Consider the following 26,804-nt stretch of genomic DNA (forward strand, 5'->3'; position numbering starts at 1 on the left):
TTCTTGCTTTTGCCTCATGAACAGCATTTTTTATGTCAGCCCACAAGTTTTCTATGGGATTGAGGTCCGGGGATTGTGCTGGCCACTCCATTAGTTGGATGCTGTTTGTCTGGAACCATGACTTTGCTCGCTTGCTGGTGTGTTTGGGGTCATTGTCTTGTTGAAACACCCACTTCAAAGGCATTTCCTCTTCAGCATATGGCAACATGACTTCTTCCAGTATCCTGATGTACTCAAACTGATCCATGATCCCTGGTATGCGGTAAATAGGACCAACACCGTAGTATGAAAAACATCCCCATATCATGATGCTTGCACCACCATGCTTAACAGTCTTCACTGGCTTGAATTCTGTGTTTGCAGGACATCTGACAAACTGTCTGCGACCCTTAAGGCCTCTGCATGCTCTTGCGACAAGGCTTTCGCAGATAGCTTTTCGCAGACAGTTGTAATTTATCGTTGACCGGGGAGTAATAGGCGTGCGCGATGTTATTCACCGGCACAACGCAAGGGGGCGCGAAGTCGCTAGGAGTAGTTGGTGGGTGTGGTTAGTGGAGTGTTTATCCTCCGGTTACTTATAATGACTAGAACTTTTTTTTTAATATAATGACTAGAACTGGAGTCGCATAGATGTACGTACTTCCTCAATCAACCGCTCTTCATGCTGCTCCATCTTCGCTCGTGTTTTTAAAAATGCCGGTCGTGAAAACAAACCAAACCGGGAAAGTAGGGAAGCGGAAGTGCGTGTAGAGCGGATGTAGAGTGGACCAATCAGAGCCCTCGTCTGCGGCGCTGTCTGCGAGGCTTCTGCGGTGGTCACAATTTTTGGGAGGTGCGCGCAGAGCGTCTGCGAAGGTGGGGGGGGGGGGGGGGGGGCTACGCAGACACTGTCTGCGACGCTATCTGCGAGGACTGGGTTGTCAGCATAAATTGGCCTTTAGACCCAAAAAGAACAATCCTACTTTCATCTGTCCACAAAATATCACACCATTTCTTTTCAGGCCAGTCAATGTGTTCTTTGGCAAATTGTAGCCGCTTCAGCACGTGTCTTTTCTTTAACAATGGGACTTTGCGGGGGCTTCTTGCTGGTAGATTGGCTTCACATAGACGTCGTCTGATTGTACCAGTACTCACAGGCAAGTTTAGATCTTCTTTGATCCTCCTGGAGCTGATCATTGGCTGAGCCTTTGCCAGTTTGGTTATTCTCCGATCCATTCGAGAAGTTGTTTTTCTTTTTCTTCCTCGCCTTTCTGGTTTTGGCTGCCATTTTAAAGCGTTTGATATCATTTTAGCTGAACAGCCTATAAGTTTCTGCACTTCTTTGTAGGTTTTCCCCTCTTTTATCCATTTCTTGATTAAAAGCCGCTCTTCATCAGAACAGTGTCTTGAACGACCCATTTTACTTGGTTTTTCAGGACCAATGCAGGACAGACAGCATATGCAATGTCAGTTGCCTTGATCCTTAAATAAGGACCCCCTGTTAACACCTTTTTTTTTTCACAAAATCAATGCCCTCCCTAATTGAACTCACCACTGCTATTTTTTTGAACACACCCCTTTCAGCTAATCATTCAATTTCACAGAATTAGTAGCATGCACGGCAGGCCTGTTGGGTCTGTTGGTTTTCTATACCTTTACTATACCCTCCAGAAACTTGCTTGCGGTGTAAAGGTTGAAATTTTAACAAAAACAGTGATTTATCTTTCTACTGTTGAGGGACTGCTATTATTTTGAACATAACTGTATGCGGAAGAGGGTAGATAGCCTTTTCCTTGGACCATGTTGTTATGCAGCATGAACAGTAAGTAATCTCCTTTGTTTGTGCCATGATACACTTCCACAATAGTAATTGTTATTCATGTTAGCCTTCACCCTCCTTGGTTAGTAGCTGGCGAATGACCCGGATAGCCTCGGGTAAATTATTTGCACTACCATTACAAGCAACTAGTTACTGTTTACTCCAATGCCACATGCAACTGGCCAGCTAATACTCCTTCTACTCCTTGAGCCATTCTGGTGGTGTTTATGGTACAGTGGTGCTTGAAAGTTTGTGAACCCTTTAGAATTTTCTATATTTCTAAATAAATATGACCTAAAACATCATCAGATTTTCACCCATGTCCTAAAAGTAGATAAAGAGAACCCAGTTAAACAAATGAGACAAAAATATTATACTTGGTCATTTATTTATTGAGGAAAATGATCCAATATTACATATCTGTGAGTGGCAAAAGTATGTGAACCCTCTAGGATTAGCAGTTCATTTGAACGTGAAATTAGAGTCAGGTGTTTTCAATCAATGGGATGACAATCAGGTGTGAGGTGGCACCCTGTTTTATTTAAAGAACAGGGATCTACCAAAGTCTGATCTTCACAACACATGTTTGTGGAAGTGTATCATGGCACGAACAAAGGAGATTTCTGAGGACCTCAGAAAAAGCGTTGTTGATGCTCATCAGGCTGGAAAAGGATACAAAACCATCTCTAAAGAGTTTGGACTCCACCAATCCACAGTCAGACAGATTGTGTACAAATGGAGGAAGTTCAAGACCCTTGTTACCCTCTCCAGGAGTGGTCGACCAACAAAGATCACTCCAAGAGCAAGGCGTATAATGGCAGGGTTGCAAGGAGAAAGCCACTGCTCTCTTAAAAGAACATTGCTGCTCATCTGCAGTTTGCTAAAGATCACGTGGACAAGCCAGAAGGCTATGGGAAAAATGTTTTGTGGACGGATGAGACCAAAATAGAACTTTTTGGTTTAAATGAGAAGCGTTATGTTTGGAGAAAGGAAAACACTGCATTCCAGCATAAGAACCTTATCCCATCTGTGAAACATGGTGGTGGTAGTGTCATGGTTTGGGCCTGTTTTGCTGTATCTGGGCCAGGACGGCTTGCCGTCATTGATGGAACAATGAATTCTGAATTATACCAGCGAATTCTAAAGGAAAATGTCAGGACATCTGTCCATGAACTGAATCTCAAGAGAAGGTGGGTCATGCAGCAAGACAACGACCCTAAGCACACAAGTCGTTCTACCAAAGAATGGTTAAAGAAGAATAAAGTGAATGTTTTGGAATGGCCAAGTCAAAGTCCTGACCTTAATCCAATCGAAATGTTGTGGAAGGACCTGAAGCGAGCAGCTCATGTGAGGAAACCCACCAACATCCCAGAGTTGAAGCTGTTCTGTACGGAGGAATGGGCTAAAATTCCTCCGGAATCAACAGCTACTGGAAACGTTTAGTTGCAGTTATTGCTGCACAAGGGGGTCACACCACATACTGAAAGCAAAGGGTCACACTTTTTTGCCACTCACAGATATGTGATATTGGATCATTTTCCTCAATAAATAAACGACCAAGTATAATATTTTTCTCTCATTTGTTTAGGACTTGAATGAAAATGCGATGATGTTTAGGTCATATTTATGCAGAAATATACAGAAAATTCACAAACTTTCAAGCACCACTGTATGAGCAGCCTAAAAAAAAAAAAATCTCAGAAACACAATGACTCATCTTTGCTCAGGTCCCTGAAGCCAACCCTTTCTCGATAATCACACACACTGAACAGTTTTGCAATACTGTTCTGTTGGAAGACTCTTAACCAAGCTATATACATCACGATACATCCTGTGTGTCATGAACATCTTTGACCATCACTACATGCAATTTTTGTCATATTGCCCAACCTAGCTGTCTGCATAAAAATTTAGCTCTTTAAAAATAAAATAAAATAAAATGTAGTCACTGCTAAGATGTATTACAAGGCAAGGTTTTTAAATAACTGCGACAGCTATCTGTGTGCACACTGGCAAGCTCTTTTGGCTCAGGGCCATGTTCGTGAGTATGAGAAGGTCACTGATAATAGTTAATCACCTTCAGAGGCTCACAGGGAATTGGCAAAGGTAAAACGGGGAGAGAACTTACAGTCAGCAGCAGTGAAGTTGGGTAGAGAGTCGTAGCTCTTCTCACTGTTCATAATGTCCTGGAAATATGAGGTAAAGGAGACATGTTAAATCTTCTACAAAGAAAGCTGTCGGAAACTACAGTACTAAGATCACAGCCATATTTCAGGTGAACAGAACGATTCTCGGGTGTCAGTGACGGACAACGTTTCTCTTATGGTCCAGAGGACAATTATGGCCTTCGCCTTCATTTCATTCAGCACATAAAAACCTGGAAAAAAAAAATCCTTCAGACTTCAGCTCTAACACCCAGATTGCTCTTGCAATGCAGGAGTCCAAATGAGTAGGGTTCGAGCTGACAAAAATCACCTAATTATACTAAATTCCAGTCCTCCAAAATACAAATTTGTCCTTCTGTCCTTCTGATTACAGTATTTACAGTCAAATGTAGTGATGAGGCAGCACTCCAACAGCACAGTTATATACTGAATTATACAACAATGAAACCAATCAAACCAGTTCTTTTTTTATTTCGAACATGTATAAAAAAAATGTATGTAACTATTTGTACATACAAAAGAAAGAAAACGAGAAATTTAAAAAAATAAATAAAATAAAGAGCTAAGGCATTACAAAACACCGCACATTGTTCGAAAAAGGAGTGGGAAGAAGTACAATATTTTAATTTCCCACCCCTTTTTAACTACCCCAAAATCCAAACTACATTAATACACCTATGAAAATATATACCATATATACACTTCATGAATATCTATATAAATATATAATTACAAAAATAAATATATACTACATACCATACATACACTTCATGAATATCTAGATAAATATACAATTTAAAAAAATATATTATATTTTATATATATATATATATATATATATATATATATATATATATATAAAATCACACACACTACATACCATATATACACTTCATGAATATCTATATAAATATATAATTTAAAAAATATATACTACATACCATACATACACTTCATAAATATCTATATAAATATATAATTTTAAAAAATAATAATAATATATATATATATATATATAAAAAAAAAATCACACACACTACATACCATATATACACTTCATGAATATCTATATAAATATATAATTACAAAAATAAATATATACTACATACCATACATACACTTCATGAATATCTATATAAATATATAATTTAAAAAATATATTATATTTTATATATATATATATATATATATATATATATATATATATATATATATATATAAAAAAATCACACACACTACATACCATATATACACTTCATTAATATCTATATAAATATATAATTTAAAAAATATATACTACATACCATACATACACTTCATAAATATCTATATAAATATATAATTTTAAAAAATAATAATAATTATATATATATATATATATAAAATATAATATATTTTTTGAATATCTATATAAATATATAATTTAAAAAAAATTATACACATATATATATATATATATATATATATATATATATATATATATATATATATATATAAAATATATATATATAAATCACACACACTACATACCATATATACACTTCATGAATATCTATATAAATATATAATTACAAAAATAAATATATACTACATACCTATCCCTGTAAATATGAATATATAAACTATCCCCATAAATAAATATATACCATATACTAAGTTAGTTCTAATATAACAAATCAACCCTATTCTATTTATCCCTCATCATCCTCCGTTAACATACTTCCTCTTCTATATACTTGTTTAAAGGTCCCATGGCATGAAATTTTCACTTTCTGAGGTTTTTTAACGTTAAAATGAGTTCCTCTGACCTTCTTAAGTCACCCCAGTGGCTAGAAATTTCATAACGTGTAAACCAAACTATGCCCAACATCTGAGAATGGCGTGTCAAAACGGCGCGTTGATAAACTCTTCCCTTTACTACGTCAGCAAGGGAGATGATCCCCACGCCCCCCCCTCTGGATTCCCACCCACTGTATGGATTGCCCGCCCAGCTCAAAAGTTGCCACCAAACATGGAAGTTGCGCTGTACATGGATGTGACAACACAGAAAGGAGTCTGTTTTTACTGCCGACGGGAGAGCCCCTGAAGACGCAGTGGCTTAATTTTATTTACTTCAATAATACGCCGTCGAGTCTGCCTAAGACGGTGTATGTTTGTCGGAAGCATTTTCCTGATGAATGTTTCCACAACTTGGGACAGTACAGGGCAGGTTTTGCACATCAACTGTCACTGAAGCCTGGGTCCGTACCAAGCATCCCTGCCGCATCAGCCACAAACACCGAACAAGTAAGTGTATAACTGTTAAGTCGTTTTGCCGTGTTTTAAAATCGGTGCCACGTTAGCCTTGCAATGGCTACATTAGCTGTGCAGCTAACCGCTTCCTGCAGTTAGCCAGGTACTCTGCGCTACAAAACCAAAAAGCATGCAGCATGCTCTGTTATAATAGCCAATCAAAACAGTTTTTACAAAGACACCCACATTCTTTTTTTTAAGTCACTCGTTCATTTTATTTGTTTGTTTGTTCAGTAAAAACCCAAACATTTGTTGAATTTATTTTATTTCCTCGCGTCGCACCTTAATGACGTCAGCGCGCGGTATTTTTCCCTTCGCGGTTTGTTCCTTCTCTCTCGCCATAGTAAGACACCCACATCCGCTTGTTCTGACCCACTGGAGGTAGCGTCACAGTGCTGTTAGCCAATCAGAGGTAACACGTCATGAATATTAATGATAAGACCCACCCCCACCCTCTACCCTTCCCCGCCTCCTGCTTCTCATTAGCAAAACGACGCACTGGGAAAAGCGCTGAAATGGGGCTTTCTCCCAGGAGGCTATATCTACGTGCTGAGGGTTCATTTCGAGAAAGGCTGCGGATATAACATCCGGAAACCTCCACGAGCCCGTTTAAAGCATCAACAAACCACCATGCCATGGGACCTTTAAAAATATTTTTTGTACCTTTTTTTAAACAGATTTATATTTGCACTTTGTTTTATTTCTGTCTCCAGTCTGTTCCATAAAGTCACCCCACAGTTCGATATGCACATGCTTTTCATATTTGTTCAAACCTTTGGTTTTTTAAAATTTAGGTCTCCCCTTGTTTTTATATGTAAAAAAAAAAAAAAAAAAAAAAAAGTTGTTTTTATATGTAGTTCTGTATGTATTTATAATCAGAAACGGCTGCTTCTGGTTTCCCGGAGCTGTTTAATATTTACGTAAAGACATGACCTGCTTCAGAGATTTTACAGAACAAATAATTCTTCTTTAAAACCTCATTTTGTTTTTATTTATACACTGCCTGGCCAAAAACGTCGCCATTTAGATTTCAATAACCAAGTACTTAACAGACTTTGACTGGATATTTATTGCGATGATTAATGTTTCAGGCGGCATGGTGTAGTAGCGGTCAGCACTGTTGCCTCACAGGTTCTAGGTTCCAGCCCAGCGGCCAACGAGGGCCTTTCTGTGCGGAGTTTGCATGTTCTCCCGGTGTCTGCATGGGTTTCCTCCGGTTTCCCCGACAGTCCAAAGACATGCAGGTTAGGCTAATTAGTGGCTCTAAATTGACCGTAGGTGTGAATGTGAGCGTGAATGGTTGTCTGTGTCTATGTGTCAGCCCTGTGATGATTTGGCGACTTGTCCAGGGTGTACCCCGCCTTTCGCCCACAGCCAGCTGGGATAGGCTCCAGCTTGCCCGCGACCCTGTACAGGATGAGCGGTTACAGATAATGGATGGATGATGCAGTGAGTAGCTTCTCATTTCTCCATGTCAGAAGCTGCATCTCTTGACCGCATTTTAGAAGAGTCAAATTCAAGAAAACAACTAAGAAGATTGCTGAAATGACTGGAATTGAGTTAAAAAACTGTCCAACACATCATTAAAACCTGGAAGGATCGTGATGAACCATCAACTTCATGGAAAAAAAAAAAAAAGCTGCCCACGATCAGAGAGAATTTCAACACAGGATGAAGTCAAATCATAAGAAACCGACAGGAGAACTCATGGATATGTTTAATAGTGAAGATAAAAGCATTTCTACACGCGCAATGAGACGAGAACTCACAGGTTTGAGACCAAACAGCTGCTTGACCCTAAGAAAATCATGTGTTAGAGTGACTAATCAGAAGAAAATGCTTCAGTTTGCAAGGAGAAGAAAAAACAACTTTATTCATCACACACTTGTGAAATTCCTCTCTGCATTTAACCCATATGAAGCAGTGAACACACACATGCACCCAGAGCAGTAGGCAGCCATGCTAACAGCGCCCGGGGAGCAGTTGGGAGTTAGGTGCCTCGCTCAAGGGCACCTCAGCCCAAGGCCGTCCCATATTAACCCTAACTGCATGTCTTTGGACTGTAGGGGAAACCGGAGCACCCGGAAGAAACCCACGCAGACACGGGGAGAACATGCAAACTCCACACAGAAAGGCCCTCGCCGGCCGCTGGGCTCGAACCCTGAACCTTCTTGCTGTGAGGCGACAGCGCTAACCACTACACCACCATGCCGCCAAGCATAAAGACTGGACTCTGGAGCAATGGAAAAAGGTTATGTGGTCTGATGAGTCCAGATCGACCCTATTGAGGTATTTCACCTGACGTCACAGGGTCACGTGACGCCCCGGTGTCCGCCATTTTGAACGTCAAGCTACATACTAACGCTGCAGACAGAGAGGGAGAACCAGCTTGAAAAAAAAACGTGTTACAGACACCTAGAATAGATTAATTTGTCAGTAAGCACTCTATAAATAACCATGGTGTTTGCTTGTTGTGCTGTGGGCTGCCACAACAGACAGGGACAGCGTGCAGGACGCTCCTTTTACCGGTTTCTAGTGATGGGAATTTCGGCTCTTTTTCGGGAGCCGGCTCTTTTGGCTCTTCTTACTATAAGGAGCCGGCTCTTTCGGCTCCCAAACGGCTCCTGAGATTTTATTTTTGATTTAATTGCTGCAATTAACTAGTTAATTAATTACATTATTATTTATATTTTATCAATAGGGCGGCACGGTGGTGTAGTGGTTAGCGCTGTCGCCTCACAGCAAGAAGGTCCGGGTTCGAGCCCCGGGGTCGGCGAGGGCCTTTCTGTGTGGAGTTTGCATGTTCTCCCCGTGTCCGTGTGGGTTTCCTCCGGGTGCTCCGGTTTCCCCCACAGTCCAAAGACATGCAGGTTAGGTTAACTGGTGACTCTAAATTGACCGTAGGTGTGAATGTGAGTGTGAATGGTTGTCTGTGTCTATGTGTCAGTCCTGTGATGACCTGGCGACTTGTCCAGGGTGTACCCCGCCTTTCGCCCGTAGTCAGCTGGGATAGGCTCCAGCTTGCCTGCGACCCTGTAGAAGGATAAAGCAGCTAGAGATAATGAGATGAGATTTTATCAATAGGATGTTTTCCATTTTATTTTTTAGTTTTTGTAGCCATTGTAAAGCTTTGTAAAGTATAGCAGTGTAACAATGTTCTAGCTATAGAAATAAAACTTACTTACCAATTAATAAATTATTTTCTCACAAACATAATGCAAAACTGTGTTATATTACCAATATAAAATACACCGCTGATTTTCCTCCTCAGGTGCCTCACAGACTCCTCTCCCCTGCGCTCCACAGCTTTAAGCATTACACCAATTTTCGTATTTTCGCAGTTGTGAATGACATCAACCCCCCCAACCAAAAAAAGTAGGCGTACACCATGCTACTTTTTTTCCTTTGAATGGTAACAGACGACACAAAGACGCAATCGGACAGCAACTTTTTTTGTGAAAGTCTCTCTCTCTGAGGCACCTAAGGACAAAAAACTAATTCGGCTCCCACCGAAGAGCCGGCTCCCGTCGTTCACTTCAAAAGAGCCGGCTCTTTGAACCGGATCGTTCGCGACCGACACATCAGTACCGGTTTCCTACTGACCCAGACAAGAGGGCCAAATGGATTGCAGCTGTGAAGAGACAGGATTGGGAGCCAACAGAGTACTCCAGACTTTGCAGTGATCATTTCATTTCAGGTTAGTTTATCAGTTAACGCAATTTTGATAAAATATATAGCAAAAAGTAAATGGGTCAGTGTTTGTTAACCCATCTGAGCAGTGAAACAAGGCAGTGTTAATTTGTCTAGGGTCGCATGTAGCAGACATCAGACATGAAACGCAATAACAGAGGCTAGAAAGAAACGGGACACAGAAATAAATAAACAGGGCTCCATACCAAGGCTGGGTACAGTGTTTGTGATAAAAGACAGATCCAATTTAACACGAATCACAGCTTACTTTCTTGTTAAAATGTGCAAAGGTCTCCACCATCTCATACCGCCTTGCACTGAAGGACTTAAGCGTGCCGTCCAAAATGGCTGCATCACGTGACTTGCACTACGTTCACACTGCAAGGCTTAATGCTCAATTCCGATTTTTTTGTGAAATCCGATTTTTTTGTGAGGTCGTTCACATTAACAAATATATGCGACTTGTATGTGATCCTCAGTATGAACGAAAAGCGACCTAAAAGTGTTCCACATGCGCATTGCAGGATACGACGACGTCACACGCAGTGAGCATGGCCAGTGTTTACGGAAGTAAAACCGCCCGGTTGCGGTATGACCCATCCAATCTAGCTTGAATAGCTGCATCCCCCCAAATGGAAATCAGCTCCCTAACCTCTGCGTCCTTCCATTCAGAAGATTCAGAACCTTCACAGCCCGAAGCGTCCCTCGCATTGATGTCATGCGCAGGAGCGCAGATACGTTTTTTGAACTGGGGGGGACAAAGCTGCCAGCAAACCAACCCCAACCCCGATATGCCTGTCAAACTTCTTGTGGGTTACCATAGCAACCAAGCTCGAGCTCGCAACCTGTGCAGTCTGCGCAGCTCAACCAACCGAATATCAGTCTTTGTTTTGTTTTATGTGAGTTGTTGCAACTATGTATACACTGCTGTGCACCTCAATAAACCGAATGGTAATTAGTCTTTTGATTTTTCCGTGAGGTTTGCCTTATGCAAAGAAAGACAGCATAGACGTTTTTTCCTCCCTATAAGTGGGGGGGACCGAACGAAGTGAATTTAAATCTGGGTGGGACGAGTCCCCCCCTCTATCTGTGCCCGTGATTATGCGCCATGTTGTTGTAACTTTTTCTGAGAGACCCGCCGCCTACTTCAGCGCAGAATAGTGACGTTTGTGGCTTGTTGATGACGTGTAAGTCGGATGAATGCGACCTAGTGGTTCAGACTGAAGTCGCATATGAAAAGAGCGGATAGGAATCGGAATTAGGACCACATATCCAAACGGCCTGGGTCGGATTTGAAAAAATCGGATCTGTGTCGTTCATATTGTCAATAAAAGATCGGATACAGGTCACATATGGGCGAAAAGATCGGATTTGAGTCACTTCAGCCTGCAGTGTGAACGTAGCCTTGGTCACGTGGGTGAAATACCTCAATTCCTGAGTGATGGGTGTGTCAGGGTAAGAAGGGAAGCTCATGAAGCGATGAACCCATCATGCACACTGTACAAGCCTCTCGAGGCAGTGTGATGGTCTGAGGTCGCTCCAGTTGTTCAGATTGAGGTTCAACAATGTCATGTGGCAATAAAATAAAGTCGACCTGAATGCACTGAATGACCAGGTTATGATCACATCAACTCGTTTTTTCTTCCCTGATGGCATGGGCATAAAATTAGGGCTCAAATAGTGAAAGAGTGGTTCAGGAAGCATGAGGAATCATTCTCACACATGAATTGGCCACCACGGAGTCCTGACCTTAACCCCATTGCAAGTCTTTGGGATGTGCTGGAGAAGACTGTACGAAGAGGTTCGACTCTCCCAACCTCAACACAAGATCTCAGCGAAAAATGAATGCAACTCTGGATGGAAATAAGTTTTGTGATGTTGCATAATGTTGAAACAACGCCAGCGTGAATGCGCGCCGTAATCAAACATAAAATCAGTCCAACTAAATAGTAGCGCGTGCGACTTTTTTTTTTTGAGCTGGGCAGTTTTATTCGTTTTTACTGTGTGATGCACTGTAAGGCTACGTTCACATTGCAGGCTGAAGTGACTCAAATCCGATCTTTTCGCCCATATGTGACCTGTATCCGATCTTTTATTGACAATATGAACGGCACAGATCCGATTTTTTCAAATCCGACCCAGGCCGTTTGGATATGTGGTCCTAATTCCGATTCCTATCCGCTCTTTTCATATGCGACTTCAGTCTGAACCGCCAGGTCGCATTCATCCGACTTACACGTCATCAACAAGCCACAAACGTCACTATTCTGCGCTGAAGTAGGTGGCGGGTCTCTCAAAAAAGTTACAACAACATGGCGCATAATCACGGGCGCAGATAGAGGGTGGGACTCGTCCCACCCAGATTTAAATTCACCTTGCTCGGTCCCTCCCACTTATAGGGAGGAAAAAACGTCTATGCTGTCTTTCTTTGCATAAGGCAAACCTCACGGAAAAATCAAAAGACTAATTACCATTCGGTTTATTGAGGTGCACAGCAGTGTATACATAGTTGCAACAATTCACATAAAACAAAACAAAGACTGATATTCGGTTGGTTGAGCTGCGCAGACTGCACAGGTTGCGAGCTCGAGCTTGGTTGCTATGGTAACCCACAAGAAGTTTGACAGGCATATCGGGGTTGGGGTTGGTTTGCTGGCAGCTTTGTCCCCCCCAGTTTTTTGTCCCCCCCAGTTCAAAAAACGTATCTGCGCCCCTGCGCATGACATCAATGCGAGGGACGCTTCGGGCTGTGAAGGTTCTGAATCTTCTGAATGGAAGGACGCAGAGGTTAGGGAGCTGATTTCCATTTGGGGGGATGCACCTATTCAAGCTAGATTGGATGGGTCATACCGCAACCGGGCGGTTTTACTTCCGTAAACACTGGCCATGCTCACTGCGTGTGACGTCATCGTATCCTGCAATGCGCATGCGGAACACTTTTAGGTCGCTTTTCGTTCATACTGAGGATCACATACAAGTCGCATATATTTGTTAATGTGAACGACCTCACAAAAAAATCGGATTTCACAAAAAAATCGGAATTGAGCATTAAGCCTTGCAGTGTGAACGTAGCACAAGAGGAGTTGTGCACAGTATGAACGTCTTGCAGAGTGCTAGTTGTAGAGGACAACAGACATTTTATGTTTATGACACGTCATCTCTGAACTCTTTGCCGGCTCAGTCAGTTTGAAATGTCTAGTCAAAGAGATTCAAGGTGACTGGAACGGAGGTAGAATACAAAAAGTGGGTCTTGAACATCACATCTTGAAGTTTTAGATTCCTCTAATTCCACAGCATTTTGTCAATGCTAAAAACGTTTACTTTATTAAAGAGTGACATGTTTTTATCCATTTACGGTTACAATTTACTGTATGCTGTGGAACAACTGCGAAACAGTTTGCGGTTACACACTTTTTTAATCTGTTCATGTGACGCGTCTGCTGTACATGTTCCTGTGTTAGCTGTTACCTTAAGCCTAAGTCACAACCGGACGTACGATTTTTTGGCCGTGCGATTTTTGGCGTTTCCCAAATCGCTGCGTTTTTTTTGTTCGTGGAGAAAGACGGACGTTGGCCGTAAGTTTGTCTTGCAACCTGAAAAAAACGTAAGCGCCCGTAGAGTTTGTTTGACATGACAAAGAACCTCTGCGGCCGGTCTGCAGCTGGTCTACAGCTCGAAAATCAGCACGTCTCACGCGCGCCCTCCGTGCGTTTCTTGCACGTAGACCGGCCATAGGAGCACGTACGGCTGGTTGTGACCGAGGCTATAGAAACAATAATGTATTCGAACGAGTGCATTAATACAGTATAAACCCCTGTGATTTGTCTATCAGAGCTGCTATTACAGAAAGTCAATCAACACCTTGTAACCAATCAGATTCAAGCATTAATCAGTGCATTCATCGGATTTTTTCTTTATTTTTTTGTCACACGCCATAATAATTTGGCATAAGATATTTATATCCACATTAATTTTTGTACTAATTTCGCACAAGAGTGTTACATCTATACACCTTGGCGTGTGCATCAGACAGACTCTTGGTTGCGCTCTGAACAGCGCGCGTGCCAAGCGGACTCTCTCGCATGTGCGCCGTAAATGACTCGCACCTGCACAGGATTAAGGCGCAATCAGCGCGCTGATATAAAAACTGTGAAAACACACTTACTTTGCGAAGTATTGAGTTGCATTGCTGATACATTACCAAGCCTTACTTCCTTGTTTGGGTTCCTGATCCCCGATTTCCTGTTTCTCGTCTTTGATTCTGCCGAGTCTACGATAGCCTGTTTGTGCCTCGCTCGACCTATTGCCCGTTTCACTGTTTTACGATTTTGCCTGCCATTCTGGATTGTTTACCGTCATCATTTGTATTAATAAACACACCTTCTGCACTTACATCCGTCTCCCAAACATCTCTGACAGAATACTTCACACTCCCTGATAAAGAGAAGCACATTCACCTGTTCATACGCCATGTTCAGGAACAAACTAATGCTAACGGCGCTAAAACAGCCACCGTCACATGGTGCGGTTGGAGTCTTGTTCTTGGACTCGACTCGGATCAATAGTGGACTCGACTCGAAATTTTTTTTTAATGACTTGGGATTGGGGGGCGGCACGGTGGTGTAGTGGTTAGCGCTGTCGCCTCACAGCAAGAAGGTCCGGGTTCGAGCCCCGTGGCCGGCGAGGGCCTTTCTGTGTGGAGTTTGCATGTTCTCCCCGTGTCCGCGTGGGTTTCCTCCGGGTGCTCCGGTTTCCCCCACAGTCCAAAGACATGCAGGTTAGGTTAACTGGTGACTCTAAATTGACCGTAGGTGTGAGTGTGAGTGTGAATGGTTGTCTGTGTCTATGTGTCAGCCCTGTGATGACCTGGCGACTTGTCCAGGGTGTACCCCGCCTTTCGCCCGTAGTCAGCTGGGATAGGCTCCAGCTTGCCTGCGACCCTGTAGAACAGGATAAAGCGGCTACAGATAATGAGATGAGATGAGACTTGGGATTGGCTCAGACTTGAACACTGGGGACTTGAAACTGGACTCAGGGTTTAGTGACTCGACTACAACACTGATAGAAAGGTTTGACAGTGTAAAACACACTATAAAGGGCTAAAAGGTCTCAAGTCAGCATGTGAAGGAGGTTATGTTTTCAGTGCGGTTTGTTTGTCTGTCTGTCTGTCTGTCAGCAAGATTGCGCAAAACCCAATAACCCAATTTCCATGAAACTTGGTAGAAGGATGTAGTATGGGCTAAGGAAGAATATTAAATTTTGAAGAGGATCTGAGTCATGGGGTGGCTCCACGAATTTAGTTTCCATTTCATTAATGTTTGTGAGATACAGCATTTGGCCTTGGTGGAAGTCTGCACTCAACAACACCATACATTTTAAAGTCCAATAGATGGCAGTTCAATAGTGATGAAACATGGCTAATGTAGAAATATGATGACTCCATATCACAGTCCACATTCATGGGTACCAGTAATCCTCTGGGATACCCATATAGGCACAATTGTAATAGTTTTGGAAATATATCCAGACATATAAAGTGGTTGCATTTGCAGATTAGCATATCATCAAAGACTTAATTGTACATGGCAGAGGTCTGAGTTCTCAGATTGCTCTTCTAGTTACTTACATGACATATTCCCATATATTATATGGACACAAGTGTTCAACTGGGAAATATGCCACTTGTATTTTTCATATGAGCAACATCCGGGATATGGAGATCCAAAACCGTGACATAATCCTGTAGATGTTACTCGTGAGGAAATCAATGAATTGTTTTGATACATTTGGTTTGTGAATGTGTCTATATAATAAAAAGAAAATTGGCCATGTGATATGAATATGTAGATATAGTTTATCTTCTCGTGTTGAAAAAACTGTATTTCGTATGAAAAATACATCACGGACCGGAGTGATATATTTAAAATAATATTAGCTGGCTTTTGTCCGTGGTATATCAGATATATTCCATTCAGTTAGCATGATATTGAATGAGTCGAAGAAAAGTAGCTGATTGGAATATATCTGATATACCATGAAAAAAGGCAGCAGATATTATTATAATTTTATATATATACACTCTTCCAGTTTTTCGATGTCCGTTAGTATGTTTTTCTCTTGTAAATACGTGTGAAGAATATCTAATGAAGTTTTTGGTAGCCTTTCGGGCATTCAACGCGTCTTTCTCTTTCCTGGCAAACAAAGAAATGCTTCTGTGCATGCGCAGCAGAAAACCCTCTCGTTGAATATTCGCATCGGCTCTGACATGTGACGTCATGTTGTCTTGACAACCATGCAATATCGTAAACCGTATTCAACACTCTTTCCCCGTTGGGTAGAGTGATGTAATACATGTAGAATAAGCAATATGCTAACAACATTGCATGCTATTAAACCCGCTCGAAAAGAATAGAACACGTTTTTATTTCCATCGAAAACGTGTCCCACATGTATAACATTTAAATAAATAATATTGGCTGGTTTTGAGTGGTATATCAGATATATTTAATTCAGCTCGCACGATACTGAGCGAGTCGAAGACGAGTAGCTGAATGGAATATACCTGATGGACCACAAAAAAAAGCCAGCCATTATTATCATACGTACACATACTCTTCATATCAGCATTCTTGAAAGCCAACGTGAGCTTACCTGCAACTCGGTGCTGTTAGCGCGGCAGTCCAGTTACCTCCTAGCAGGTGTAGTGTTAGTGAAGGCCAATGCTAGCGCAGTCAAGCCAAATAATAATAATAATAATAATAATAATAATATTCTTTTCCCTGTGTAATTTACTTAGTTACTTTTAAAATCAACATCGACAACTATGCACAACAGAGCGCCCTGGCAGCCAGAATTCTCTCTACATCTTCCACTTTTAACGAAGCAAACCTCGCGGCCGTGTTTGTTTACAAACTGTCACAGTCACTCGCAAGCACATAAGTTTCACATCTCCGATGTGTCTCTTTTCCAGTTTTTCGATGTCCATTGGTATGTTTTTCTCTAGTAAATATGCGTGAAGAATACCTAATGAAGTTTTGGTAGCTTTTTGGGTGTTCACAGAGTCTTCGGTTTCAGTTTATTAATTTCGTGCTGAAACCTAGCACTGGATTAGCCTCGTCTTCTCTCTTTCCTGGCCGAAAAAGAAATGATTGTGCGCGTGCGCAGCAGAAAAGTTTTGCCATTGGATCTTCGCATGAACTCCGATGCGCGATGTTGTGCGGTCTTGACAACGTGCAATATTGTAACAATACTGCACGCTCATTCTCCATTGGGGAGAACGGCATAATACATGGAGGATAAGCGATATGATAATATTGCATGCCATCAATAAACCCACTAGAAGGGAATACATGTTTTTATTGCATGGAAAAAGTGTCCTGAATGTATAATAATTCCCGATATTCCACTCCAATGACGTCACTCCTAGTGTTTTCCCACTGACTAGACATGCGTTGTCAAAATGGCGAACTGGGTCAAAATGAAAATTATTTTGATTAACTTGCAGGGGGTTTTTGTGTTGGGGGGGGGGATGGGTCTATATACACACACTACCGTTCACAAGTTTGGGGTCACTTTGAAATGTCCTTATTTTTGAAAGAAAAGCACTGTTCTTTTCAATGAAGATCACTTTAAACTAATCAGAAATCCACTCTATACATTGCTAATGTGGTAAATGACTATTCTAGCTGCAAATGTCTGGTTTTTGGTGCAATATCTCCATAGGTGTATAGAGGCCCATTTCCAGCAACTCTCACTCCAGTGTTCTAATGGTACAATGTGTTTGCTCATTGCCTCAGAAGGCTAATGGATGATTAGAAAACCCTTGTACAATCATGTTAGCACAGCTGAAAACAGTTGAGCTCTTTAGAGAAGCTATAAAACTGACCTTCCTTTGAGCAGATTGAGTTTCTGGAGCATCACATTTGTGGGGTCGATTAAATGCTCAAAATGGCCAGAAAAATGTCTTGACTATATTTTCTATTCATTTTACAACTTATGGTGGGAAATAAAAGTGTGACTTTTCATGGAAAACACAAAATTGTTTGGGTGACCCCAAACTTTTGAACGATAGTGTGTATATATCCGAGGTCTTGAAAGTACTGAGCGAGGCCCTCTGGGCCGAGGTCAGTATTCAAGGCCGAGGTCACGGTATTTCACCATACGGACCGACCTTAAGCTGGTAAATACTTGTATATTTATTTTTTTCTTTACCAAATTCTAACAGAAAACGAGAGCGCCCGAAAGGGAAAACCGAGCCGAGCCGCCATTTTTAATCCTCATTCACGGTTGTAATGCAAATGGCTTCCTCCTCGGTATACAAGTGCACTTCCATGGCAGGAAAAAAAACTACATTTTGCAGCCTTTGTAGTCCCCTATTTATACAAAATTGAGTCATTCAGGATTCAGCCATGTTTTTGCTCAGTGTTTTTGCTCGACCAAAGTTATACAGTATTATGACTTTTATATTGCATAAATAAAGCAATTTGGTGAAACTGTGAAGAAGAAATTGTACTGGTTTAAAGTTTTTACCAAACGTAATATTATGTATTAGGATAACATGGTCCAAAATGGGCCTCATTAACTAATGAGACCAAACTGTTAGCAAGTTACAGGTTTTTAGCTTTCTCCTGAAAGGTTTTCTTTTATTTCTTCTTCCTCAGGGTAGTAAAACTCACTTTTGCTGTGAAGACTGTCATTATCGCTATCCATGCTGTAAAATTAATGCCATTTTGAATCCTCATTCACAGCTGTAATGCAAATTGCTTCCTCCTCGGTATACAAGTGCACTTCCATGGCAGGAAAAAAAAAAACCTACATTTTGCCGCCTATGTAGTCCCCTATTTATACAAATAGGAGTCATTCAGGATTCAGCCATGTTTTTGCTCGGCGTTAGCAACAGTTACAGGTTTTTAGCTTTCACCTGAAATGTTCTCTTTTATTTCTTCTTCCTCAGGGTAGTAAAACTCGCTTTTGCTGTGAAGACTGTCATTATCACTATCCATGCTGTAAAATTAATGCTATTCTCCTGAGAAATGCTGGCAAAAATTTATAAGATTTTTGATAATCTTATAAAAAAAAGATAAATGTTGACAAAAATTGCTACTATGTTTGTTGTTGTTGTGAATGAGCAAGTAGCCAGAGGTCCGTAACCGGGGTCCGTACCATAGGATATGGACCCGCTCGCCAGCCAATCAGAGCACAGGATTTGGACCGCAAAAAAATAAATGAAGTTTATCTTCTCATTTTGAAAATATTTCGCTCATTTGCTTTGCTCATTCATGAATATATTCACCACTTGAAGATAAACTTCTTAACTTTGCACCACCGTGTAATATCCTCTATGTATGATCTGTACAACGTGCTTATTGTCAACACTTTGAATGCAATATCCCTGAAAGCTTGAGACATTTGTTGGCCTCCATGTGACCACGGTTCTTTCCATGAGGCCCACTCCGAGTGATCATATCTTAAGTTCAAAGTCTATCCCTGGCGTTGCCCCAGTTAAATCTATACCCTCACTGATCTAATGAAACGCAACACAGTGTTCAGTCGCTGATCTGTTCTGGAAGTGCCCTGGAAATGTATTAGGTGTGGAATGGCATGAAAACTTCATACCTACGATAACTACAGGCTATTACTAATTGTCTTGGATACCATCAAAACAGTGATCGCTGTTTTCTCTGATTTTTTTTTTTCAAATTTACTATCATGCAAGGAAGTAATGTTGTTGTGACATGAAAACAATACGATCATGTGACTCTTCCATACCGCTATATCATCACAGCCTGAGGACTTTTTCATCATAGCAGGGTTAGAGAGCACTCACTGAGAACCTGATGGCCAGCCCAAGGCAACCATATGCAGCGACAGATTGTCAGCTCACATTGTTGTACGACTGTAGACAGGGATGTGTGTAAGTTCTGTCCTCTCTATGGTGCAGCGTGTGAATTCAGGGACAATTTTAATAAACACGAGCCCTGCATTTCAACCTCATGAGCTCAGCTGAGATCTATTACTTTACCTTACGACAGACTGCTACACTGTTTACTGTATTGATATGCATCGCTTATCGATTTGGCTGGACTTGTGCAGTGCATCCTCTCATCTTTCTATCAGAAAATGATCAGCTCCCACTATTAAATCGCAGTACACTGTTAACTACCTAGGAGCGATGATCAACCCAGACAGCAATGAGACAACCGACATATGGCGGCGACTTGCGATTGCGAAGACGGCAGTTATCAGCCTGGCCCCTGTATGGACGGATAGGAACATCCGTCAACGCACAAAGCTACGCCTCCTCCGGTCACTGGTGTTTCCGATTGCCACCTATGGGGCCGAGTCTTGGGCGCCGAAAAAGTCTGATCGGAAGAGAATCGAAGCGTTCGAGAACTGGTCTTACCGCAGAATGTTAAGGATTAGCTGGACTGAGAAGAAATCGAACATCTACGTGAGGCAACAGATTGGAGGCAGCTGGAATCTGATGAAGTATTGTGACAAGCTAAAGTTGCGGTATTTTGGCCATGTTATGAGAGCGGAGGGAATAGTGGCCGATTTCATCACTGGCATGGTCTTCGGAACGCGACAAAGAGGCCGGCAAAAGACGCGTGTGATGGACGGAGTGGTGGCCTTGACCGGGATGGGGCTTTCGACTGCTGCCCGCGTGGCGAAAGACAGAGAGGGCTGGAGGGATATTGTGCAACGGGCCACGGATGCTCAGCCCCCTTGAGTCATCCCGCACCACGACGACACTCGACAGATTGCAAAACTATTTGCTTGATGCGTTAACAAAAAACACTGAGTATATTGTGCGACAGGAGACTCCCACGAAATATGAAATACTAATTGTCAATGTGTTTAGACCAATCAGGAGTGGGCAGTTTTTAGCCTGGGTGCCTGATCCAAGAAGACGTGTCCGCACTAGATCAGGAGAAGTAGTAGAGCAACCTTCCTGTTATTGACTTTCACAAAACAAAGCCTTTTATTTGCTATTTATATTTCAATATGATAAATCCGACCACCTGTTGCACTACACCCATGGGTTTTTATCCCCCGCTGGCTAAAAGGCCTGAAGAGGGATTATGTCGTGGCGTGCACGCGTCCGTCCCGGGAAGGGTGCTCACCTTCTGAAATCAACTCCTCTCACAATTTTTGGAGGAATTTCACGAAACTTGGCAGGATTCTGTGTTGTATGTCGGTACTCCGCATATTGCAATTTGGTTAAATTGGGTCACATTTTACCAGAGTTACAGCCCTTGATTAACAAAATTATACCGTACTTTGACAATTTCATGAAGGTGCGCTTGCCTTCTGAAATCAACTCCTCTCAATTTTTGGATGAATTTCTCGAAGCTTGGCAAAAAGCCTTGTTATATGACAGTAATACGCAGATTGCGATTTAATTTCATTTGTGAAAATTTTACCAGAGTTTTGACCCTTGATTAAATAACTTGTACTTTGACAATTTCATGAGCGTGCACGTTCTTCTGAAATCAACTCTTCTCACAATTTTTGGAGGAATTTCACCAAACTTGGCAAAAGGCTTTGTCATATATCGGTAGTACGCATAATGTTATTTCGTTCAATTCAGTCACATTTTACCAGAGTTACAGCCCTTGATTAACAACCTTGTACTTTCACAATTTCATGAAGGTATGCTCGCCTTTTGACATCAACTCCTCTTACAATTTTTGGAGGAATTTCACCAAACTTGGCAAAAGGCTTTGTTATATGACAGTTATTCGCATACTGAAATTTCGTTTAATTTGGGCAAATTTTACCAGAGTTATGCCCTTGATTATTAACAAACTTGTATTTTGGCGATTTCATCCAGGTGTGCTAGCTTTCTGAAATCAACTTCCCTCACAAATTTTATCGCCCGCTGGCTGAAAGGCCCGAAGGTGGATTGTGTCGTGGTGATGTCCGTCCGTCTGTCCGAGGAAGGGTACTCACCTTCTGAAATCAACTCCTCTCACAATTTGTGGAGGAATTTCACAAAACTCGACAGGATTCTTTGTTATAATGTCGGTAATACGCATATTGCAATTTCATTCAATTCAGTCGCATTTTACTAGAGTTATGGCCTCGTTGCCAGCAGGGGATATTGTGCTCTCGGAGCACTCTTGTTACTAGTAGTTCCTAGTAATTAGCTTGCACAGATTATTTCACATGTAAAAACGCTGTAGAAAACTGACAAAAGACAGATCCCCCAATGGATCACCAAACCATCCACAGTTTTGCTTCCTCTCAGCTCCCAAATTACCTGAAGCCAGTATTCAGTGTTTTTATTGACTGGTTCAGCAATCTAATCTGACAAAAACACTGACTTATAGGGTTTAATTGCTAGAGTAGATCAATAAACAGTACTACCGTATGTTAGAGGTTCTCATCCTTTTACAACTAGCAGCCAACATAAAAGCTCATCAATTCCTTTACAAATTACATAAATTCACAAAGACCTTTTTGACAGAAGGGCCAAATATCTTTGATGGGCTTTCCAATTCCACCCAGAGACGGTCTAGCATGGAACACTGACAAACCACACCCAGCATGGTTTCTTATCAAAACATACTCAGGGAGGATTCAGTGTCTATCTTATTGTTTGAAAAGTAACTGGTCCTGACAGTAACTAGCTGGTCCTTGTCATGACAGATGAATGGCCATTTTCTTTTTTTTGTTTGGTTGGTTTTTGTTTGGGGTTTTTTTATGTAAAAATGCAAATTTTCAAATGTTAAAAAAGGTAGACTGCCTTTCAGATGATTTTTCAAGTGTAGGTCATAAAAAGAATTTTCCCTGACACCCAATTATTTTTGTTGAGCGGACCAAAAGCTACTGAATTCGAATCACAGACTTCCAATTTTATTAGTTTTTTTTTTTTTTTTTTATAAATAGAACAATTAATGCATTTATCTCCACATGGCCTTAAATTCTCCACTATTTTTTCCTGCTTCACAATGACGCAATACAAGATACTACATCATGCATCACATGGTGGGTTTTCCCTGTTCGCACAAGGCATTGTCGGATACAAATTTGAAACAGGAGAGAAAAATGGAGGACGTGAGTGTGCGAATGAAACGTGAAAGACCGACTACAGTAACGGAAAGCGAGAAGAAAAGACATACATGTTATTTACCAGCTGGGAGGTCCGTATTGTGAAATACCGTGACCAAGGTCTTGAAAGTACGGAGTGAGGCCCTCTGGGCCGAGGTCAGTATTCAAGGCCGAGGTCACGGTATTTCACCATACGGACCGACCTTAAGCTGGTAAATAATATATTTATTTTTTTCTTTACCAAATGCTAACAGAAAATGAGAGCGTCTGAAAGGGAAAACCGAGCCGAGCCGCCATTTTGAATCCTCATTCACGGTTGTAATGCAAATTGCTTCCTCCTCAATATACAAGTGCACTTCCATGGCAGGAAAAAACTACATTTTGCCGCCTATGTAGTCCCCTATTTATACAAAATTGAGTCATTCAGGATTCAGCCATGTTTTTGCTCGGCGTTAGCAACAGTTAGAGGTTTTTAGCTTTCTCCTGAAATGTCTTCTTTTATTTCTTCTTCCTCAGGGTAGTAAAACTCGCTTTCGCTGTGAACACTGTCGTTATCGCTATCCATGCTGTAAAATTAATGCTATTCTCCTGAGAAATGCAAAAATAAATTGACAAAAATTGCTACGTTTGTTCTTGTCGTGAACGACCAAGTCCGTATCCGAGTTACAACTTGGCAAATAGTTTCATTAATTCTATCACGACAAACATGTGAAGTGTTATCTTGTTATTTGTGCATCGTTGTCTTTTTTCAATCCCAAATCATCTATTTTTAATGCCATCGAATTTGCTGTTTGTGTATTTAGATGAAAACAGAACAGAAATATCATCAAATAAAAAGTGATATATACATTTATTTTTTTCGCGGTCCGGTTTGCATCAAATCCTGTGCTCTGATAGGATACGGACCCGCTCGCCAGCCAATGATACGGACCCCGGTTATGGACCCCGGTTACGGACCTCTGGTGACTCGCTCGTTCACAACAACAAACATCGTAGCAATTTTTGTCAACATTTATTTTCACATTTCTCAGGAGAATAGCATTAATTTTACAGCATGGATAGCGATAACGACAGTGTTCACAGCGAAAGCGAGTTTTACTACCCTGAGGAAGAAGAAATAAAAGAAAACATTTCAGGAGAAAGCTAAAAACCTCTAACTGTTGCTAACGCCGTGCAAAAACATGGCTGAATCCTGAATGACTCCTATTTGTATAAATAGGGGACTACATAGGCGGCAAAATGTAGTTTTTTTCCTGCCATGGAAGTGCACTTGTATACCGAGGAGGAAGCCATTTGCATTACAGCCGTGAATGAGGATTCAAAATGGCGGCTCGGCTCGGTTTTCCCTTTCGGGCGCTCTTGTTTTCTGTTAGAATTTGGTAAAGAAAAAAATAAAATATATTATTTACCAGCTTAAGGTCGGTCCGTATGGTGAAATACCGTGACCTCGGCCTTGAATACTGACCTCGGCCCAGAGGGCCTCGCTCAGTACTTTCAAGACCTCGGTCATGGTATTTCACCATACGGACCTCCCAGCTGGTAAATTACATTATATATATATATATATATATATATATATATATATATATATATATATATATTTTTTTTTTTTTTTTTTTTTTTTTTTTTTTAAATACTGGTGTATACATGATCTATGGAAAATTATAAATACTGATATAGTCACTGTCAAAAATGCAATTGTAAACAGACAATGCACCCAAATATCAGTCGTGACAAACATATGAATAGGAGAGTGCTGTATCCGTGATCTTAAATTACTTTCTCACGGTCGGGTATATAGTTATTTGCGAACTGTACAGTACATGTAACAGCAAAAACAACAAATTCGAGGACATTAAAAATGGATGACCTGGGATTGAAAAAAAGACAACGATGCACAAATAACAACAAGATGACACTTCACATGTCTGTCGTGATTGAATTAATGAAAGTATTTACCAAGTTGCAGACCTGTGCTACCTGTGCTTCATTTCCATTCAGGGTCTGTCTTAAAGATATGATACTTTTTGTGGGGTATGTAATTGAATCTGCCATATTTCTGTAAATATTCTATTTAGAGAGTTCCCATTATATAAGTGAGCAGGCAATCTGGTTTATAATAAGTCCAGGTAGTGATCGGAGATGAATACATTTGTTTTCGAGTATTTTTAGGGCCCTAAACCCCACTCGCGAGTGCGTTTTTCTTAATTTTTAGCATTTTTAGGAAGTACCTATGGCCAGGATTTTCTAGATAGAAGGCTCTATGTTTTCCGACCAGATTAGCAACATGTAGAGAGTTAATTTACCAAATTTCAAACCTCTGTATAGCTTAGAAGCTGAGAAAAATGCATTTAAAATCCCTGGCGAGGATTTAGGGGGTACACTCTAGTCTGATTTAGCAATTTCTCAAAATGACCTAGTTCATTAAATACACAGAATAGGGCCCCGAAATTTATCATCAGTTCATATTTCACCAGTATCTATGACCATAAGCTCTCACCAAGAAAATGAATCTGGTGCTGCAACCATTTGGCATGGACCTACCCTAAATACGCGCATGTGTTTTTGTGATAAATCCGTATTATACTGAGCGTCTTTCCCACATTAATCAATACAAAGTTCCTGCATCTTTCAGGTTTTTTTTTTTTAAATTGAGGCTGAATCCTTTCTTTCTTCTTTGCTGCTGCCTTTTATTAAATCAAATTTGAGACTTTTAATTTGATTTCTTTCAGCGCGACTGCAATGCATGATGGGATATAGTGCTTTGGTTAGTGACCATCGGTTGTACACTACTTTTCGTGATGCATTGTGGGATACTTTGAGTGCACTACAGTATATAGGGTGTAAATAATCCTCAGGAAGGTTTTGGACAGCACTACAAAATGGCATCCTCACTATATAGTGCCCTACATAGTGAGTAGGGAGTGATTTTGGACACCGCCTGTGTCCAAAACCGCTCACTCGTTCACTACTCCCTACATAGGGAATTACTATATAGAGGACTATATAGTGAGCTCATTGGTAAAATGGGGGGGGGGGGGGGGGGGGGACACTTTTGGACACTATTCCGCCACGCCGTTACTTACATCATTACTGTCGCGCAACTAAAACGTGCCCGATCAGTCAGCTGGTGGGTTTTCAAAATAAAACACACGCATGAATTTTTGTAATAAATCCGTATTACACTGAGCGCATTTCCTACATTAATAAATACAAAAGTACTTTGTGTCGGCTGCGTCTTTCAGTTCTTTTAAATCGAGGCTGAATCCTTTCTTTCTTCTTTGCCGCTGCCTTTTATTAAATTAAATTTGAGGCTTTTGATTAATTCCTCGCTCTGCACCATAACTTTGATTCTTGTAATTTATCCGCCAGTCATTTTTTTGGCGTTTTTCTATTCGCTTACTATTTTTTATCGTGCTCGAATGTCCGTTTATAATGTGTTTCTTCCTCCGTCCGTTCACCCAGACACACTTTTTTTTTTCTTTCAGCGTGATGCATGGTGTATACAGTATATTGCTTGGTTAGTGCCCATCGGTTGTACACGACTTTTCACGGTGCACTGTGGGATACTTTGAGCGCACTACATAAGCCTAGGTCACAACCGGACGTACGATTTTTTGGCCGTGCGATTTTTGGCGTTTCCCAAATCGCTGCGTTTTTTTTGTTCGTGGAGAAAGACGCACGTTGGCCGTAAGTTTGTCTTGCAACCTGAAAAATACGTAAGCGCCCGTAGAGTTTGTCTGACATGACAAAGAACCTCTGCGGCCAGTCTACGGCTCGAAAATCAGCACGTCACACGCGCGCCC

General features: G+C 41.1%; 1 protein-coding gene across 1 annotated transcript in view; it reads right to left on the reverse strand.

The window, feature by feature from the left end:
• The window catches only part of fam91a1 (family with sequence similarity 91 member A1), an 84,522-nt gene that overhangs the window by 44,354 nt on the left and 13,364 nt on the right, over positions 1 to 26,804 (reverse strand). The window contains exon 4 of the mRNA XM_060904749.1: positions 3,927 to 3,984. Coding sequence (XP_060760732.1) covers positions 3,927 to 3,984 — 58 coding nt within the window. The remainder of the gene's footprint in view (positions 1 to 3,926; positions 3,985 to 26,804) is intronic.

This window comes from Neoarius graeffei, chromosome 22 (assembly GCF_027579695.1).
Source record: "Neoarius graeffei isolate fNeoGra1 chromosome 22, fNeoGra1.pri, whole genome shotgun sequence".
NCBI classification, from domain to species: Eukaryota; Metazoa; Chordata; class Actinopteri; order Siluriformes; family Ariidae; genus Neoarius; species Neoarius graeffei.